At 39.7% G+C, this 22,027-nt stretch overlaps 1 protein-coding gene across 1 annotated transcript in view; it reads right to left on the bottom strand.

Annotated features, from left to right (window-relative positions):
- CAP2 (cyclase associated actin cytoskeleton regulatory protein 2) overlaps positions 1-22,027 on the bottom strand; it is a 145,282-nt gene that overhangs the window by 86,528 nt on the left and 36,727 nt on the right. The window contains exon 4 of the mRNA XM_079778232.1: positions 2,774-2,851. Within this exon, the coding sequence (XP_079634358.1) occupies positions 2,774-2,851 (78 nt within the window). The remainder of the gene's footprint in view (positions 1-2,773; positions 2,852-22,027) is intronic.

Below are 22,027 nucleotides of genomic sequence, written 5' to 3'. Positions count from 1 at the left end.
AAGAGGTAGCTGGACATGACAGTTGGAAACACCTGAGGTACATTTGAGCTACAGGCATAACTGTGAGAGCCACAGGTTCTGAAAATGTGGTCCCTGGACCAGCAGCATCACCATCAGGTGGGAACTTCCAAGATGCAGATTCTCAGGCCACAGCCAGGCCCTATTGAACTGAAAACTCTAAGTGGAGCCCAGAAACCTGCAACTTAACAACCCTGCAGGAGAGTCTCAGGTGTGCTGAAGTTTGGGAACCACTGCCCTATGCCAGCAAGAGTTGAAATTACACGAGTTAATATTCTCCTGAAAAAAAGGAAGGAGGAGGGATGACATGGACAGGTACAATATTGTTCCTATGAGAAACTATAACCTGCTTTATGATAATCTTCTTTATGATGTATCTTTTAGAATGTACCTGGGGAAAATAAAGGCCTGGTCATGGACTATTCTCACCACTGTGGTAGTAACTTCCCAAGTCGACTTTTCCACTGAGTGGAAGTACTAGAACAGTCCTCTGGGTAAAGATGGAGGGGACGAAAAGGGAGGTGGGCATCAAGACATTGCTTTGCATTTCACCTCCCTGATACTGCTGGGGTTTATTACGCTCAGAGCACTGTAATAAGTGCTGGAACACTGCCAGCCCATGCCCTGCCTGGGTAACAGTCCCCTTGAACAGATCCATTCCTCCCCCTTTGATCAAGAACACAGTAGAGGAAGAAGGGCGAGGAGCTATACCCAAGATATTACACCCAAGAATCTGCACAGCCACGTGCTCAGACACACATTATCCCTGCCATGGCTCCTCCCAGTACATTCATTCACTTCTTCACCCAATACCTAATGAGTGACTTTTATGTGCAAGGCTGCAAGGCCAACGGAGAAGCGTGTGTGTGTGTGTGTGTGTGTGTGTGTGTGTGCGTGCGCGCGTGCGCTTGAAGAAGGGATTGAGTGGGGCATTGGCCAAGAAAGTCATGGTTCTTCCTTCCATCTGAGACTCTTGGTGATGCATTGAGGTTACTTCTCCTCTCACTTTAATCACAGAAAAGCCAGGCTAAGTCTGTCTCTTGAATGCATCACATTGTAATTTCCTAGTATCACTGTTCTCTTTTGCAAAGGGGGGAAAAATCAGGGACTGAGAAAGCCAAGGAAGAAAATGCATCCACAGCGGAACACAGTATTTCCATCCCTACAAAGCTATCTGCCTAGGCCAGTGGTTGGCAAACTGCGGCTCGAGAGCCACATGCGGCTCTTTGGCCCCTTGAGTGTGGCTCTTCCACAAAATACCACGGGCTGGGCGAGTCTATTTTGAAGAAGTGGCATTAGAAGAAGTTTAAGTTTAAAAAATTTGGCTCTCAAAAGAAATTTCAATCGCTGTACTGTTGGTATTTGGCTCTGTTGACTAATGAGTTTGCCGACCACTGGCCTAGGCTGTGTGCTAACTCGTTTCCTGTAAGGGAAGTGATCCATCCATCTATCCAGGTGGGGCTTTGGTAGCTCTGGCTATGAAACTTTCAAGGCCAAGACCACTTTCTGACCAATTAAATCAGAACCTCTTGGAGTGAGAACTAGACATTGATATTTAAAAAAATGTCTGGGAGATGCCACTGCACAGGCAGGGCTGGGGGCCATGGTTCCAGGGAGGATCTAAGGTCTTAAATGTTGATCCTTTATGGAGGTGAGCTTCCTTCCCTGAAAGTCAAAGTCCTAGTTTCCCAGGATTCTCATCTTCACTTTTTCAATTTCAGGAGTTTGTTTTAGAATTAAAAGTGAGCTATTAAGTTTAAAGTATGTGTTATAGTGCATATTCAATGACCTTCTGTATTTATATGGTTGTACCAAAATTCAGATGCAGAATATTTAGTCAAAACCATTACTTTTTTCTTATTTAATAAAGAATGCTGGTAATAGATCTACTTTTTAGCCTAGTCTTACCTGCTTGAGCTTATGAAATAGAAGATAATCAAATTCATACATAGAATATATATATGATGATAGATGTGAACACATTTTGATAACAAAGCAGCACAGAGTATGAACTAAAAAGTAGTAGTAAACACTTTCTTGATTATAAAACTATTGTGAGAATAGTAAAAAGAATAGGATAGGAGAGGGTGGGTGGGAGGAAAGAGATCAACCAATGAACTTGTATGCATATATGGATAATCCATGGACACAAATAATAGGGTGGTGAAGGCCTGGGGTAGGGGGTGGGGACAGGTTGGGAGAGGTCAATGGGGAAAAAAGGGGACATATGTAATACTTTCAACAATAAAGATTAAAAGAATAAACTGTTCATTAAAAAAAAAAGATATAGGTGACATAAATAAATTGACCTTTTAAACTGGTGATGTCAATTGTTACAGTATGAATTTGGCCATAATAAGATTATGAAGACAGAAGAAATGTTCCATATCATGGTCTGGCTTAGACAGAACCTACACGTGCTGTAACTCTCATTTTCAGGTTGTCACTCACAGTAACTGGTTCTGTTGCTTCCTGTTTTATCTCACACTGCCCATTCCTAAGCAGCCCTGTGACTAGGGATGCATTCTTTTTTTAAAAATATATTTTATTGATTTTTTACAGAGAGGAAGAGAGAGTTAGAAACATCGATGAGAGAGAAACATCGATCAGCTGCCTCCTGCACACCCCCCACTGGGGATGTGCCCGCAACCAAGGTACATGCCCTTGACCGGAATCGAACCTGGGACTCTTGAGTCCGCAGGCCGACGCTCTATCCACTGAGCCAAACCGGTTTCTGGCAGGGATGCACTCTTACCTCCTGGGGTTGTTGGTACTGAGAGGCCATCAGGAGGAAAGCCCGCTGGGCCTGGAAAGCGCTGTGCACCATTTCTGCCTGGGAACAAAGAGGAAGAGGAAGTTTAAATGTTTGAGCTCCTAAACAGAGTTACCATATGATCCAGAAATCCCATTCCTACTACATACCCAAGGAAAATAAAAAAATATGCTCACACAAAAACGTGTAGATAAAGGTTCATAATGGCATTACTCATAACAGCTCAGATGTGGAAACAGCCAGAATGTCCATCAACTGATGAATGAATAAATGAAATGTGATATACCCATACAATGGAATATTACTTGGCATTAAAAAGAATGGAGTGCTGCCCGGCTGGCATGGCTCAGTGGTTGAGCGTCGACCTATGAATCAGGAGGTCATGGTTCGATTCCTGGTCAGGGCACATGCCCGGGTTGCAGGCTCGATCTCCAGTGTAATGATTCTCATCATTGATTTTTTTTCCTCTCTCTCTCCCTCTTCTTTCCTTTCTGAAAGTAATAAAATATACTTAAAAAAAGAAAAAGAAATGAAGTACTGATGCATGTACAACATGGGTAAACCTTGAAAACATTATGCTGAGTGCATAAAGCCAGTCACAAAAGACCGAATTTGTTTGATTCCAATCATATAAAATGACCAGAATAAGCCTATCTGCAGAGTGGTTGCCAGGGGCTGGTGGGTGGGGGTGATAGGGAGTGACTGCTAATGAGAATGGGGCTTCTTTTGGGAGTGATGAAAATGTTCTGGGATTAGACAATGGTAATATCACAACTTGGTGAGTATACTACAAACCACTGAATTGTACATGTAAAAAGTGAATGTTATAATATGTGAGTTAGTGTATCTCAACAAAGCTGTTAAAGAATGTTTGAACCCCGAAGTGTTTTCAATGGGTGTCTCTCTTGTCCTCTTTCATAGTGTGCCCAAATCTGTTCCATACCTCCTGATGGAAAGAAAATTGTCCCATATGCTACCCCCATAAAGATATGCTCACTGAGAGCTAGTGGCTTCCACAATCATTCATTAATATGATTCCAGAAGAGATTTCAGTGCTACCTGGACTCAACCCCCCAAAAAGGAGTTGAGTGCGTGGGAATGTCTTCAAACACAGGGTATCGTATTCTCTTATCCTCACCCTCTACACACTCTTAACTAATTAATTCTTTAATTTAAAAATTTACAGAAGAGTACCAAGAAGAAAATAATTCCAAATACTCACCCCCCCCACAATTAATCACTTTTGGCATGTTTTTATTTTTTATTTTAAAGAAAATTTGCACAGTTGTTTTCAATAACACAAAGCATAATGATATAGAATAGGTTTTTAAATGCTGAAGGTTACAAAAATTGAAGTTTTTTAAAAAAATGTCTCACAACCTAGAAAAAAATCATTAACATTAGCTGAATATTTAAGATACATGTACAGAGAGATTTTGATAAAATGAGACCATACTCTAGGTGCTATTTAAAAAGTATGAATTTTAATTATAACTGAATAGTAGCAATGAAAGAGAAATGACTGATACACTTCAAATAAAAATTTCTGCACTATATAATTATGCCATAAGTGATCATTCTAAGGTTAAAAAATTATAAAATAATATGAGATTGGAATAATTATGTGTGGCATTTTAAAGTACATGATATAATTTTAGATAGTACTGATTGGGAATCAATTGGGAAAGATAAAAACGTAAGTACTTTCTCACTTCTATCTCTAGTCCCCTATCGTCCATATTTTTTAGTGGTTATTTCCATTTAGCCCAATTGATAGCATTCATATTCTACCTGCAATATTAATTCCCAGAGTTATTTAGGATTAGTTGTACATTTAAACATACCTAATGGTTCTCACCAGCTATTTTACCATGACTTCTCCATTTCTGAGTTATTTGGATGTTTTTATTGACTGAACTCTCATTATCAAGTATTTTCTTCAGAACAGTTTCAAGGTTGCTTTAGTTCTTCAGGATTAAGTAGCTCTCCCTGTTGTCTTTATACTTAACAGCATCTTGGCTGGATGTAACATCCCAGGGTCTCTCTCCACTTTCAGATACCCTGGCACTAAGTGTGGCAATGGAGTCTGAAGCCAGCCTGATTTTTTCTCCCTTGTAGGACATTGGCTTTTTCTGGTTTGACATCTGAAGATTTATTTCTTTATCCTTAGAGTTTAATAGCTTAAACGAGATGTTTAGGTTTTGAGCATTCTATATTCTATATCCTGGAATAGGTTTGGCCCTTCATTTCTGGGAAACTTTATTATATTTTTCAATATTTCTTCCATTTCATTTGTTAGAATAAATATTCAAGGACTCCTATTATAATCCTCAGATTACATAATATTTTAATGTCTTCATATCTTTTAGATTCTTTCTCTGCCTTTAATTTCCTTGTCTATCATCTGTATTTACTGTAATTATATGTATACTTTTCTCCATTGTTAGTAACCAGATTTTCAACACGGTTTCTTATATACATTAACATTTCTATTTAGACATGATTTTTACAATAATGTTTTTGTTCTTGATTTGTTAGACTTTCAATTTTCCTTTTAATTTTATTCTTGTTTTCTGACCTTGCTTTATGCTTTTTAAAAAATACATTTAGTCCGGCCAGCATAGCTCAGTGGTTGAGCATCGACCTATTAACCAGGAGGTCACAATTCGATTCCGGTCGGGGCACATTCCTGGATGTGGGCTCAATTCCCAGTGTGGAGCATGCAGGAGGCAGCAGATGGATGATTCCCTCTCATCATTGCTATTTCTCTCTCTCTCTCCCTCTCTGAAATCCATAAAAATGTTTAAAAATACATTTATACTCTAAATTCTAAGAATATGTTATATTCTTATTAAACCTTGTGAGGAATCCGTTTCTGTTTCTTAAGTTTTGTTTTCCTTGAGGGCTAGTCTGTCTGTCTGTCGCATGCTATGTTACTTTCTGACACCATGTAGCTGCCATGTGCTGATTCCTTGAGCCTTTTGCCACCGTATTGGAGGTGAGTTAATTTTCCCTTTCAAGAGACAGTTCGAGGGCTAATTGCCTTGTGCTCTCTACTCTATTAGGGCCTGATGGAATAGGAGATAGGGAAAGGGCGAGCTCAGCTGTCCAGTCTTTATTTGAGAATTTGGGGGCTCATTCTTCTGGGAATATGTTAAATGTCCTAAATCAGGATTCACTTCACCTACATGAAACATAGGCCATTCTGATGAAGATTTTGGATCATTTCTCCAATTCCGAACCCAGACAGGAAGCCTTTACATATGCATAGGGAAGCGGCCCTGTGGTTTCCATTTCTTGTTTCATATTTTCATCTCCTGACTTCATTTTTTAGGGCATGTGTTTAGGGGGTGGGAAATAGAGGCAGAGTTAGGAACCAAAGGCTGCTCGGCCACCAGTTACTGAAATGTATTGCTCTAGATTGTGGCTTTTTTGTTTGGTTACTATCAGTGCATTTTTAAAAAATCTTTTCCTCCCTCATTTGTGGGAGAGAAAAATTCTGATTTAGTTGTATGTGGTCATAAATTTATATTCTTTTATCCTTGTTGATTTCACCTTTAGTCTTATCCTGATTAGCTTTACTAATACATCTGTTTTGGGCCAGTTTCTATTTCTCTGCCTTCTTGGATAATGGCTTACTTCTCTGAGAGATAAGTAAGAACTAGCTTGATACATTTCCAAAAACAACCAGACTAGCATCAATAGGATTAGCTTAATTTCATCCCAGTGTCAATCAATATCAGAAAATTTTCTGGGCTTGAAGGGTTAAAGGTGTTAGCTAACTGGGAAATGACTAGTTTTCGTCATTCCACTTCATTATCACATTTTGGTATCTGACAAATTTTCCAAAGTATTTACAGAAATTTTGTTTCTAACTTTTCTTATTATTTCTCATCGAGTAATTTTTTTCTACTGAGAAATGGTTGAAATCAAACCAAAATAAGTAAGCCATTTATTTTAAAATCACAAATTCAATCATCAATAGTATAACAGATTAAGTCTAATAATGTTTAAATGAGGGAATAGTTTCCATTTTGGGATACATAGTCTCATCTTACCTTTGCCCTGGTATCTGATTTCTGGGATTATATTGGAAGGAATAGAGGAGTTTTGAATTTTCCTGGAGGCCATTATGACCTATAAATGTGAAGCTCTGAGCTGCATGAATGTTTACCCATGAATCAAAACGTGTGTTTTCAGTGGTTCAAAAGGACTGTTGTTGTCTCTAACAACCACAGTTCCAAAAAGAAAGCTATTAAGTACAACTTTCCATAGCTTGGACATAAATAAAAGAACTGCACTTCTCCCAGCAACAATAATATGGAGGCATTGTCCTCATCTATGAAAAGGCTTGCAGAGCCGACTGAATTACAGTTGCTATGGGAACAGCCATTTGGGATCACCTGACTTCTGTAGTTAACATTGCAGCTCAGAAGTAACATTAACAATATTTTTGTAGTTATCCGAAGATGAACACTATCATCAGTCCTTTTTACTTTCCCTAGAAACAACATTTAGCATGTTGCTAATAGAGTAATTTTCTGGTGGGTTGGATGAGTGGAGATGGCCAATTTCATTAATTAGTCTCTTCCCCCAATGGCCTCTCACTCAACAATTAGAGGTGGAGGTTGGAGCAGAAAAATGGCTGAATATCTAGACATCTGCTTCACCTCTCCCTCTCAATTTGCTTATGTAGACAGATCTTTCTGAGGATTCAGCTGTGTGCTTCTTCCTGCTCCTGGGAACTCTGGGCATAATCAGCAAACTCTAAACCATATTCATTTTTAACCTCATTGGTCCGAGTTTCAAAGGATTTTCATTTCACCTGTGAGATATTCTAATCCATCTGCTTCCTGCTTCTGGAAAGTTCCATGAGTTCTCTCAACCAGACAGCATCCTATTTAGGAGCAATTTTACTGAACCTGCTGAGTTCTGATAACTTGAAAGGGAGAATTTGGCTCACTCAGGCTATTCAAAACATTGTGAAAGAAAAAGCCAAACGTAGGGATTTTCAGTCACGACAAATAACTGAGGGTTTTTGCTGAGTTTGTCCATCACACATGTGCAGGACTCAGTGACCTTTGTGGGCAAATATGCACATCTATCTGTCTGTGAGCACGTGTGTGTGGAGAGGAAAGGGACAGTGTTGGTAAGAGCCAGGGCTGTGCATTTTCTTTGAGCCCTATCAGTTATCACTTAGGCACCTGGGGTTCTTGGACAGATAGGTTGGTGGACCATTGTGTTCTATAATCCCTAGGGGAGAAAGTAGGAAAATGAATTTCAGTAATCAGTTTAAAATAAGCCTTGGGACAAGCAGATATGAGCTAAATACCAGTATGACTTATTTTCAGCTAACCCCCTTGGGAGAGAGCTGGGTCCCCGAGGAAGATGAATCTCTGAATAGTTGTCAAAGCTCTGCATGGTTTAAGCAGGAAAGCTATGGGCTGCAAAGCACCATGTAGATGACAAAATGAGCAGGTGCCACAGAGGGGAAGGGCACAGGCAAGACTTGAAGGAGTTGCACAAAGCATCCAGCCAGGGTGCCCGTGCCAGGTCTTCTGAAACTGTGTCAGCCTCTTCATGAGAGCCCGACAGTGAAAGGAAGGGGCTCCGACAGTGAAAGGAAGGGGCTTCTCCTCCGCTGACTAAGGTCAGGGGAGTGGGCATCTGCTCATCGGGTGCAATCAGTGGGCCCTGAGAAGGTCACTGTCAATGCCATCCCCACATTCCTTCCCAATTAGTCTGCCAATGCTCTATATTTCATAATTAGAAATTGTATTTTTAGATCTTATTCTGTAGGGGCCTCTAATCTACCCTAATGTAGAAGTCCCTTGAATTGCAGCCACTGAAAAGATAAAGAGGGACCTGATAGATAATAGCAAGACAGGAAAATGGGCCGACAAAAAGGTGATAGGATGCCAAAGATAAATTTCACCTACGTCACAATTTTGCTTAAAACAAGATTGAAGATGCCTCATTTTGTAGACATGAACATAAGCACTGACTTAAATCAGATTATGAAAGGCACTTGGGTTGACATATTAAGAATCATGAAGAAGGCTTACACCAGTGGTTCTCGACCTTGAATGTGCATTATAGCCATTGGGAGGGTTTGTTAAAACAGATTGTTGAGTCTCATCCCCAGGGTTTCAGATTCAGTAGAATTGGGTTGGCCTAACCAATGTTCTAACAAATGCTGTTTCTATAATCACTTATTAGTACCAAAGGTTGTGGTTTTTTTTTTTTTTGTCCATTCTTTTAGATTTTGTACGTAGATGGCAATGTCATCTGCAATAAAAGATAATTTTATGTCTTCCCAATTTGTACACTTTTAAATTCCTTTCTTGCCCAATTGCATTACCAAGAACTTCCAGTATCATGTTGAAAAGGAATGGTGAAAGGGAACATCCCTGCCTTGAGTCTGATGTTAGTAGGAAAGCTTCGAGTTTCTCATCATCAGTCTGATGTTAGCTATATGTTTATTATATGGTCTTTATCAAGTTGATCAAGCTCCCCTCAAGTACTAATTTACTGCATTTTTATCACGAGTGGGTGCTGGATTTTGCCAAGTGCTTTTCTGCATCTATTGATGTAACCATGTGATTTTTTTAGTCTGCTAATGTGATTGATTACATTAATTGAATTTTGAATGTTGAACCAGCCTTGCATACCTGGGATAAATTCCACTTAATCATGTTGTATAATTCTTTTTATATATTTTTGGATTTGATTTGTTAATAGTTTGTTGAGAGATTTTGCATATATGTCCATGAGCTGTATAGGTCTGTAGTTTTCTTATAATGTCTTTGTCTTATTTTGGTATTAGGGCAATGCTTGTCTCATACAATGACTTAAAAGTATTCCTTCTGCTTCTATCCTCTGAAAGAGGTAATATAGAACTGGTATAATTTCTTCCATAAATGTTTGGTAGAATTCACCAGTGAACATATCTGGGTATGGTGCTTTCTCTTTTTGGAAGGTTATTAATTATTGTTCAATTTCTGCAGTTGATACAGGGCTATTCTTGTATAACTTTTGGCAGATATATCTTTCAAGAAATCTTCATTTCATCTAGGTTATCAAATTTGTGGGCATAGAGTTGTTCACAGTTTTCTTTTACTATCCTTTTGTTTTCCATGGGATCTGTAGTAATGAGTCCTCTTTAATTTTTTAAATTAATAATTAGTGTCCTTTCTCACTTTTCCTTATTTAGACTGGGAGGGGCTTATCAATTTTATTGATCATTTCCAAGAATCAACTTTTGGCTTCACTGATTTTCTGTTTTCAACTTTATTGACTTTTGCTCTAATTATTATTATTTTCTTCTTTATTTCTAGTTTCCTAAGGTAGATACTTAGATCCTTGATTTTATATATTTCTTCTTTTCTATATGATTAGATATATATATATCACATATTCATTTAATACTATAAATTTCCCTCTTAGCACTGTTTTCAGTTTTTACTGCATCTTCAAAATTTTGATCTTAAGTTTTCATTTTCATTTAGTTCAAAATATTTTAAAATTATGGTATAATTGACATATGAAATATATAGTTTTAGGTATACAACATACTGATTTGATACTTGTATATATTGTGAAATGATCACCATAATAAGTCTAATTAACATCTGAGTTCAAAATATTAAAACAATTTTTTGGACCAAGTGTCATTCAGAAGTGTGCTGCTAATATCCAGGTATTTGGAAATTTTCCAGTTATCTTTCTGTTATTGATTTCTAGTTTAATTCCATTGTGGTCTGAGAGCAGACATTGTATGAATCTATTCTTTTAAATTTGTTAAGATGTATTTTATGACCCAGAATGTGATACATCTTGGTGAGCTTGGGAAAAATGTATATCATACTGTTGTTGGATAGTCTATAAGTATCCATAATATCCAGTTGATTGATGGTATTGTTAAGTTCAACTTTATCCTTCCTTACCTCATTTTCTGCCTGATGGATCTGTTCATTTCTGAGAGAGGGGTGTTGAAGTCTCGAAATATGATAGTGGTGTCATCTATTTCTTCTTGCAATTTCATCTGTTTGATGCTGTGTAGTTAGGTGCATACACTTTAAGAATTGTAATATCTTCTTGGAGACCTGACCCCTTTATTATTATGCAATACCCTGATAACTTCCCTTACTGGGAAGTCTGCTCTGTTTGAAACTAACATAGCTACACCTGATTTCTTTTGATTCATGTTAGCATAGTATATTTTTTGCATCTATTTACTTTTAATCTATATGTGTCTTTATATTTAAAATGGGTTTCTGTAGGCAAACATAATTGTGTTGTGTTTTCTGATCCACTCTGACAATCTCTGTCTTTTAATTGGTACATTTAGACCATTGACATTCAAAGTGATTATTGATATATTTGGATTAATATTTACCATATTCATTACTGTTGTTCATGTATTGCCTTTGTTATTTGTTTCTATTTATGCTTTTTACTCTTTTTCTGTCTTTTGTGTTTTGTTTTATTTATTTTTTGCCTTTTGTGGTTTTGAGTATTTCATGATTCCATTTTCTCTCCTTTCTTAGCATGCCAGTTATACTTCTTTTTTTTTAAGTGGTTGCCCTTGAGTTTGCATATACATTTACAATGAATCCAAGTTCATTCTCAAATGATACTATATCACTTCACAGTAGACTAAATATCTTAGAATTTTAATCCCTCCCTCCAGTCCCTTGTATCATTGCTCTGATTCATTTCATTTATATATGTAAGCATACATAAGTATACATATGTAATATATACATAAACATACATGATTGAATACATTCTATTATTATTTTTAGATCAAATAAACTGGACAGATACTTGCAAAAAAGGAAACTAGACCACCAACTTACACCATACACAAAAATAAACTCAAAATGGACAAAGGACTTAAACATAAGATCTTAAAAAATCTTAGAAGAAGCCATAGGCAGCAAAATAGCAGACATTTGTCCTAGCAATATATTTAATGATACAGCTCCTAGGGCAATAGAAACTAAAGAGAAAATAAACAAATGGGACTAATCAAAATAAAAAGCTTCTGCACAGCAAAAGAAACCATCAACAAAACAACAAGAAAGCCCACTGCATGGGAGAACATATTTGCCAATGTTATCTCTGATAAGGGTTTAATCTCCAACACTTACAGGGAACTCATACAACTTAACAAAAGGAAGATAAACGACCCAATCAAAAAATGGGCAAATGACCTAAATAGACTCTTTTTGAAAGAGGACATTCAGAAATCCAAGAGACATATGTAAACATGCTCAAAGGCACTAATCATCCGAGAGATGCAAATCAAAACAACAATGAGGAACCACCTCACACCTGTCAGAATGGCTATCATCAACAAATCAACAAATGACAAGTGCTGGCGAGGATGCAGAGAAAAAGGAACCCTCCTTCACTGCTGGTGGGAATGCAGACTAGTGCAGCCACTGTGGAGAACAGTATGGAGTTTCCTAAAAAAATTAAAAATGGAACTGCCATTTGACCCAGTAATCCCACTTCTAGGAATATATCCCCCCAAAACAGAAACACCAAACAGAAAGGATATATGCAACCCTATGTTCATAGCAGCACAATTTACAATAGCTAAGATTTGGAAACAGCCTAAATGTCCATCAGCAGATGAGTGGATTAGAAAACTATGGTATATCTATGCAATGGAATACTATGTTGCTATAAAAAAGAAGGAATTCTTACCATTTGCAACAGCATGGATGGAACTGGAGAGCATTATGCTAAGTGAAATAAGCCAGTCAGTGAAAGAAAAATACCACATTATCTCACTTAATTATGGATAATAAAGGACATTATAAACTGACTAGAGGTCCAGTGCATGCCCAGCCTGACCCCCTCACAGTCCAGGAGCCTTCAGGGGCGGGAGGCAACCCAGCAATCAGGGGAAGGCAACGCCCCCATCACACCTCTGCTGCTGCCACTGCTGGCAGCGCAAGCCTTGGCTGGCCCTGGTTACCTGAGCCTTGGGTGGCCCTGGGCAGCTGGGCAGCCACCATCCAAGGCTTGCCTGCACCTTGGGCTGGCCCTGGGTGGCTGGGGGGCTGAGGGGAATGGGGGACTCCAGAGGCAGGCGTGCAGAGCAGCCGGATCCACCTGGGGGCGGGCCCAGCCATGCCGTGTGCCTGCCGTCCCAACGGGGACTGGATGCTGCGCCATCTTGTGGCTGTGGGCGCCTCCATCTTTGAGGGCGTGGCAGTCAATTAGCATATTCACTCCTTATTGGATGTGGGCGCTACCATCTTTGTGAGGGTGTGATGGTTACTTAGCATATTCCCTGTTTATTAGATAGCATGAATGAAAATAGATACATAGGCAGAGAAGCATCGAACAGACTGTCAAATTACAGCGGCAAGGCTGGGGAGTATTGGGGAGGTAAGAGATCAACTGAAGTACTTGTGTATGTGCATATATAAGCATAACCAATGAATGCAAGACATTGGGAGGGGGGTGAGGGCATGTGCCGGGGGGGGGGGTAGGAGAGGCTGGGGGAAAGTCAATTGGGAAAAAAAAAGGGAGACATATGTACTGCTATTTGTAATCTTACCTTATAATAGAGAAACATGCAAATTGACCGCACCTCCGCTATGCCCACGATTGGGCCGGCAGGAGGCTGGGGGCGGGACTCCAGGTGGCATATCCGCCGTTGAGAAGATCAAGATGGCGGTGCCCAGGGGCCGGGCCCATGCTGCCGCTCCCCGGGGTGCCTGGGGCGATCGGCACCCCGGGGGAGCGTGGCCCTGCCCATGCCGCCCCTCCTGGGGGTCCCGGGGCGATCGGCCACCCGGGGGGCGTGGCCGGGCCCCTCCCGCCCCTCCCACCCCTCCCGGGGGTCCCGGGGGCGATCGGCCACCAGGGGGGGCGTGGCCCGGCCCCTCCCGCCCCTCCCGGGGGTCCCGGGTGTCGATCGGACACCTGGGGGGCGTGGCCGGCCCCTCCCGCCCCTCCCGCCGCTCACGGGGGTCCCGGGGGTCGATTGGCCACCTGGGGGGGCTTGGCCGTGCCCATCTCGCCCCTCCCGCCGCTCCCGGGGGTCCCAGGGGCCGAGGCTTTCCGGGCCTTGGGCACCAGCGGGGAGCCTTCACCGATCGCAGGAAACCACTGGGGGTCGGCTCCTGTGATCGGTAGCAGGGACACTGGGTGCGGTGAGCCCAAGGCCAGGAAAGCCTGGGGCGGAGGCTTTCCCGGCCTTGGGCACCAGTGGGCAGCCTGCAAGGATGGCAGGAAACCACTGGGGGTCGGCTCCTGCGATCCTTAGCAAGGATGTTGGGTGCCGCGGAGCCCAAGGCCACCGCCCGGGGCCAAGCCCCGACCCTGAAAAAGGCAGGTGGCCACAGCCAAGGCCTGGGTCCCTGGTGCCGGCAGAAAACTGGTGCAGGCAGCCAGGTGAATGAAGGTCTATTGCACGAATCTTCGTGCAAACGGGCTACTAGTACTTTAAACAATAAAAAAAAGAATATTAAAAATAAAATTTTTAATATACCTTCACTTATTCCTTCTTTGATGCTCTTCCTTTATATAGATTCAACTTTCTAACTTATATTCATTCTCTTTAAAGAATTTGTTTTAACATTTACTGCAAGGCAGGTCTACTGGCAACAAATTCCCTTAATTTTTGTCTAAGAAAGCCTTTATTTCTCCTTCACTTTTGAAGAATAATTTTGCAGGAAACAGAATTCTAGGTTGGTAGTTTTTCTCTCTCTCCACACTTTAAATATTTTATTCCACTCTCTTCTTTTCTTGCATGATTTCTGAGAGGAAATCAAATGTTAAGTCTTATTTCTGTTCCTTTGTAGATTTTCCTTTCCTTCTTTCAGAATTTTTTCTTTATCTTTGATTTTCTGTAATTTGAAAATGATATATACAGTGGTATAGAGTTGTGGTATTTATTTATTTATTTATTTTTGCCATTTATGCTGCTTGGTGTTCTCTGAGTTTTCTGGATCTGTGCATTGGTGTCTGACATTCATTTTGGGGAAATTCCCAGTCATAATTTCAAATATTTCTTCCATTCCTTTCTCTCTTCTCCTTCTAGTATTTCCATTATACATATGTGACACCTTTGCAGTTGTCACAAAATACTTGGATATTCTGTTCTGGTTTTTTTTTTGTTGTTTTGTTTTTACTTTTGAAGATTTTATTGATACATCTATCTTCTACCTCAGTCTTTCCTCAGCTATATCCATTAAAGCCATTTTTTTTTCATTTCTGCTACAGTGTTTTTGCTCTCTAGCATTTCTTTTCGGTTCTTTATTTATATCTATCTCTCTGTTTATGTTGCCCATTTGTTCTTGCATGCTGTCTACTTTATCCACCAGTAGCCTATTAATCATAACTGTTTTAAATTCCAAATTTGACAATTCTAACATCCCTGCTATGTATGGTTCTGATGTTTTTTTGTCTCTTCAAATTGTGTTTTTTGACTTTTATATGCCTTATAATTTTTTCTTGATAGGCAAACATGGTATACTAGGTAAAAGCAATTGCTGTAAATAGGACTTTAGTGGTGTGGTAGTCAGGTGTGAGGAGAGGAGGAACACATTTTAGTCCTATGATTAGATCTCATTTTTTTAGTGAGCTTATACCTCTAGACTGTAAACTTCATAAGTTTTTCTCACTTTTTGCTTCCACCTTAGGGCAGACAGGATGGCAACAGTGGGCTGGACTTGAGTATTTTCCTTTCCCATGTGGAAGACTAGAGCCAGTTGGAGCTGAGTTTATCCCTTCCTCAGTCCAATTAGGCTTTTTTTCTTTTTTCAATGGCTGGTTATTTATTATCACATTATTCTTTCAGTTCTTAAAAGAGTGATAAGCAATTTATTTGTTCAGTAGTAGCTATGTTCTCCTTTGGGATTCTTTTGTTCTTGAAATAAATAAATGAATTTACTCAAAGTTGGCATGAGCAAGATGATCTTATTTTAAACAATTAGAAATATATAATTATAAGAAAGCTTTGGGAGGAACAAGGTTTTAAAAAAATTACAAATCTCTATGCTTTCCTTCAGGCCATCTTATTAAAAGGCAGTCTCATGACAAGAGATGAAACATTTTTAAACAAGACATTGAGATAGATGGATCTTGTTTAGTCCAAGTGTGAATTTACTTTGAATTCCATTGACCTGATATCCTACAGGTGAGTACATGAGTTGTTAGTCTCTAGGGTTTTGTTTTTTTTTCCTTCAGATATTTACTTATTTATTTATATATTTATTTATTTATTTTTTCTTTATTGATTAAGGTATTACATATGTGTCCTTATTGCCCCATTGCCTCCCTCCCCCCCCCCCCCCCACTCATGCCCTCACCCCCTGTTGTCTGTGTCCATTGGTTAGGCTTATATGCATGCATACAAGTCCTTTGGTTGATCTCTCCCCCTTACCCCCACCCTCCCCTACCTTCCCTTTGAGGTTTGATGGTCTGATCGATGCTTCTCTGTCTCTGGATCTATTTTTGTTCATCAGTTTATGTTGTTCATTATATTCCATAAATGGGTCAGATAATGTGATGTTTATCTTTCTCTGACTGGCTTATTTCACTTAGCATAATGCTCTCCATGTCCAATTAGGCTTTAATAATGTCCTACCAGGTTAGGCTCTAATTAACAAGTTCCCACCCCACTTCCTGCTGGAAACCCAAGGGGAGTTTCCTCCAATATTTACTGTGACAACCTAATCAAGCTGCTGGAGGTAAATCTCACAACATGTGGGGGCTCCCAAAGACTGGATCCCTCTGAAGTCCTTAATGTCAGAGTTGTCTGCACTGAGCTTACAGAAATTTGTCTGTTACAGAGTTCATGTTTTCCTACCCCAGCATTGATTCCTGTGGTAGTTGCCCTCAAGAGTCTCTGCTCCAGTAAGCTGCCATTCCTGTATTTGCCTGTCTCTCAGATCTTGGGGACAGCAATTTGCCCTGTGTCCTCCCTTCTCTTATGGATCCAAGAAGAGTTGCTGGTTTTTAGTCAGTTTAATTTTTACTTGTTAGGATGGAGTGGCAACTTCTAAGCTCCTGATGTGAAATCAGCAACTGGAAGTCCCTCCTCCACATTTTTTATTTTTCATTTTTATTTATTTCAGAGAGGAAGGGAGAGAGAGAGAGAGATAGAAACATCAATGATGAGAGAGAATCATTGATTGGCTGCCTCCTGCATGCCCCACACTGGGGATCGAGCCTGCAACCTGGACATGTGCCTTGACAGGGAATCAAACCGTGACCTCCTGGTTTATAGATTGACATTCAACCACTGAGCCACGCTGGTGGGCCTCCACTTTTTTTTTTTTTTTAATGTGAAAAAATGTACTCCATTTTCATTTTCAGACAACATTGGAACTTCCATCACAGTTTCGTCCTCTTGGTGACAGAGAATCTCCCTGTTACCTGCCTTTGATGTAAGTATGTAGACTTCTGGACAATGTGTGTGTGGGGGCGGGAGGGAAGAGGGGGGTTATTTACACCTATGTGGGAGGGGCTTAAGGGCAGTTATCTGGTGGAGAGGATGATGGTACTGTATGGTGGAGGGAGAGGTCACTCAGAAGCTCTATAATTAACACTATTTTTACCTGAAATGTTTCTGTTTGTTAAAAATGGCAATGTTGCCCTAGACGGTTTAGCTCAGTGGATAGAGCGTTGGCCTGCAGACCTAAGGGTCCCAGGTTTGATTCCGGTCAAGGGCACCTACCTTGGTTGCAGGCTCCTCCCTAGCCCAGGCCCTGGTCAGGGCGTGTGCAGGAGGCAATCAATTGGTGTGTTTCTCTCACATCAATATTTCTGTCTTTCCCTCCCTTTTCCACTCTTCCTAAAAATCAATGGAAAATATCCTCGGGTGAGGATTAATAACAACAACAACAACAACAACAACAATGGCAATGTTCTCTAAAGATGCTTTTATACTCACTAAATGAGATTTTGTTTTTTGTGCTTATCAAGGTTATTTTTGTCATATTTATCTGTGGATGCTTGGTGACTAATGAAGATTATTGGGGTAGGGGGAGTTAAAACAACACCTAAACTGCCTCTCTATGCCATCACAACCCAAGAATAAAATGCACAAGTACGTAATGCTTCTTCGCTATGACTTCTTTAGTTCCCATGGACTTTTGCCAATTTTGCATGATAAGTTTGGGAAAGGGCTCTCTTTCCTCCCAGTGTGCCAACAGAAAAGGTCACAAGAAGCCAGAATTACCATTAGCAAAGAAACTGGCACATCTGCTTGTGCTAAAACTTGTTCTGAGGGCAAAATCTATTTTGTCAGCAACATAGTCTAAAGCTGAAAGTTAAGAAATGAGAAATCAGGTTGATTGCTATTTGTTGTTGAAATAGCCACAGCGACACAGGATAAGGGTCACCTTCCCTTGGCCTATAATTGGCTATATCATTTCAGTGAGCATCTTAATATCCTACCCAGTGCTTGGCATGTGTCACTTGTCTCTTACGTATGGCTGCTATATATTATAGTGTTGATTCTATCTTTTCGAAGAGAAAACAGAATTTTGTCCTTATGAAATAAGTAAACCATCAAATCAATGGCAGTTATTGCTCAGTATTGGGGCTATAAATGGTTTTTATTCTCTTCTTCAAATTTATTGTCAATTTTTCTACATCAAACATTTAAATTTTATTATCAGAAAAATTATTTAAAAGATATAACTGAGTGAAATAGAAATTTATTAATTAGTTAAAAAAAAGTATTTTCTGAGTAGCTTCTATGTGCCTAGGTGCTACTAAGCATAAATCAGGAAAAACAAGTGATGAACACAGTGAATGGTCAGTGAATGTGAGTGATAAGTGATAAGGTGCTATATGGAATGGACAATAAACATTCAATCTTGAAAAAAATGGATGGCTGATAACCACGACTGAAAAGTTAAGTTTTCCCATTTGGTTGGCTTGACAAAACACAGGAAACATTCTCATTAAAAAGGGGGAATGGCTATCAACAATAACAGGTGTTGGAGAGGTTGTGGAAAAAAGGAAATCTTCATTCACTGCTGGTGGGAATGTAGACTGGTACAACCATTATGGAAAGCAGTCTGGTGATTTCTTAAAAAATTGAGAACAGAGCTACCATATGACCCAGCAATCCCCCTCCTGGGTATATACCTGAAAACCTTGAAAGCATGTATTCACAAAGATATATGCACCTCTTTGTTCATTGCATATTCACGGTGGCCAAGACATGGAAACAACCAGTGTCCTGTGATCGAGGACTGGATAAAGAAGTGGTACATATACACAATGGAATACTACTCAGTCTTAGGAAAAGATGAAATATTGTCATTTGCAACAACATGGATGGACCTTGAGAATATTATGCTAAATGAAATAAGTCAGTCAGAAGGAGCTAAGAACCATATGATTTCACTCATATGTGGGATATAAAACTGAAACTTGTGAACACAAACAGCAGTGTGGTTGCCAGAGGGAAGGGGGTGGGGGGAGAAGGGGTCCTAATATAAGGTGACAGGAGAAGATTTGACTTTGGGTGGTGGGTGCATGGTGCAATATACAGATCTTGTAACCAAGAAACCCACACTTGAAACCTATATGTTCATGTTGACCAATGCCACCCCAAGAAATTTAATTTAAAAAAAGGGAATGGCCCTGGCTGGTGTGGCTCAGAGGTAGAGCATCGGCCCGCACAGTGAAGAGTCTTGGGTTTGGTTGACAGATTCCCGGTCAAGGGCACGTACCTGGATTGCAGGTTCCTCCCCTGACCCGAGTCCAGCAGCCAATAGATGTGTCCCTCACATTGATATTTCTCTCTCTCTCTCTCTCTCTCTCTCTCTCTCTCTCTCTCTCTCTCTCTTTCCCTTTCCCTCTCCCTCCCTTCTACTTTCTCAAAAAATCAATGGGAAAAAATATCCTCTGGTGAGGGTTAACACAAAAAAGGGAATGTTTTCTTTTTTTGAAGAAAAGAACTCAGGAATCACAATGGTTAGTACCCAGTCATTTCTTTTTTTTCTTTTCTTTTTTTTTTTTTTTGAGAGGAAGGGAGAGGAATAGAGAGTTAGAAGCATCTATCAGCTGTCTCCTGCACACTCCCCACTGGGAATGTGCCCGAAACCAAGGTACATGCCCTTGACTGGATTCGAACCTGGGACCCTTCAGTCTGCAAGCCAACGCTCTATCAACTGAGCCAAACCGGTCAGGGCAGTACCCAGTCATTTCTAACCAGCGTTTCCCTTATCATGCTCTCTGCTGTTCAAAACAACAGGTTTCACTAAAGCCTATGACTCAGCTTTGGCTGCCTTTTTGAAGTATCCAGTGTGTGCACAATTTACATCTAAATTTACAGTCTCACTAGGGAAAGGAAGCAATAATGTCACACTCCACTTACTTAAAAATATGTTGGCAGTGCTCCATTAAATCATAAAGACAAGCTAATTTAAAGACTCTGGCCTGCTCAAATACCAACAAAGTCCCAGTCAATTTCAGGCTCTGCCTTAGCCAAAACATACATCAAAAGGGCAATAATTTTATATTAGGTAATTGTTATAAATTAGTCTATTTACTGCCTTTACAGTTGACTGGTTTTTTCCTTTCAATGATACCACTCTCATTGGCAGAGAAAGGAGGCATGCTTATTGAACAGAGCTAAATAGTTTTGCAGACTGGAAAGAAAAGATGAGTAGGTAGATTGAGAATGTCAATGTTAGACTATGAGGCACATTTTGTAAAAAAAAATAATCATTCAGGAACTGATAATAAAAGAGGTTTATTCTTCATTAATAGGACTGTTGCCTTGGCAACTCACATAAGTATTTACAGCAGCCATGGTGCACAGTTCTGACGCTAAGAACAACTCCAATGTGTCCTTGCTACAGCTAAGCCTGGAATCTCCCATTATGTATCTCAGCTGCATTTTTGGTCCAGCGATCTCAACACCCAACCAACTCCACCCAAAACATGTCCGATCCAGCCCCCAAATAGGCAATTTAAACAAATTTTTTGGTAAGTCAAAATGATAAACCGAAGATCAATGGTTTTCTTTCGTAAAAAAAAAAAAAAAAAAAAAAAAAAAAGATGATTTATATAGGGAAATAGAGCTTTGCTTTTACTTTCCTGCTTATCCAGCAGAGGGCAAAGTATTTTTAAACAAGCAATGCCATGAATGTTAATGTGCATTCAAATCATTTCCTTAAAATCCTTATTTTCCTAGTTTGTAATGATCACCACATAGCCTAAAGCATGTTTAGACACTGCAAGTATATGAATTAGTACAGTGCGTGTGTGGGGGAGAGAGGGGAGGGGGACAATAAATATTAGGGAGCGCTTGCCATTGACCTAGCACACTTCCAATTCTAGGAATTTGCCTCGAGGAAATAACTGTACGATAGGAAAGAATGTTTGCAGAAGAAAATGCCTGCAATTGTATTCCTAATAGGGGAAAATTTGAAAATATCAAATGTCACTAATTTTTAAAATGATTGTAAATAGTACTAGATGATCAGCATTGCAGGGAAAGGACCAGGGTGAGGCTAGGCAGGAGCCCAGGTAAGTATGCTCCCTGTCAGGTTCATATCCTGGGGCCTCCCTAGTCTGGGCCATGCATAAGTGTATATATCATCTCACCTACAATTTTGATCATGTAAATCAATTATAGTGTAACCATACAACACAACACTATGCAGTCATTAAAAATAATAATGTAGACCTCAACTTACTGACATGGGAAGATGCTCAGAATATTTGGTCTAAGTTAAGCAAACAGGGTACAAAAATGGAATGTGCAAAAAAGTTTGCAAAATCTATAATAATAAAACCAATCACTCTAATTAAAAAAACCCAAATAATCAATTGTTGCAATTTATATTGTAAAACATCAAAGATTTGAAAGAGTTATAAAACAGTGAGCATTTCTTAAGACATAGGAATAGAAAATAAAAGAACCCACTATTGTGTAAGTACATTGGCTTTTCTGACAGGTATGAACATTGTTACAAGTTTGAAATCTAGAGGAAACTATTCTCCTAAATTAACTTCATTTTCAAGTTCAATCATTGTGTAGCTGCAAAACATTTGGCAGATTGGTCCCTCTCCAAATCTCTAATTTGTTTTTCTAACACTTAAGGTATCTAAAGAATTTACCTACATGTTTAAACCAAATCTTTTGAGGCAGGAAGTTAGAACTTCCTGGTTGATGAGTCTTGGGTCTACACAAGGAAAGAATAGTTGACTGTTCCAAGACCACTCCGAAATACTAGAGAC

Source organism: Cnephaeus nilssonii (genome assembly GCF_951640355.1).
Source record: "Cnephaeus nilssonii genome assembly, chromosome: 7".
Classification (NCBI taxonomy): Eukaryota; Metazoa; Chordata; class Mammalia; order Chiroptera; family Vespertilionidae; genus Cnephaeus; species Cnephaeus nilssonii.
Note: the sequence above shows the minus strand (reverse complement) of the source record. Positions and strands in the feature narration are given on the sequence as shown.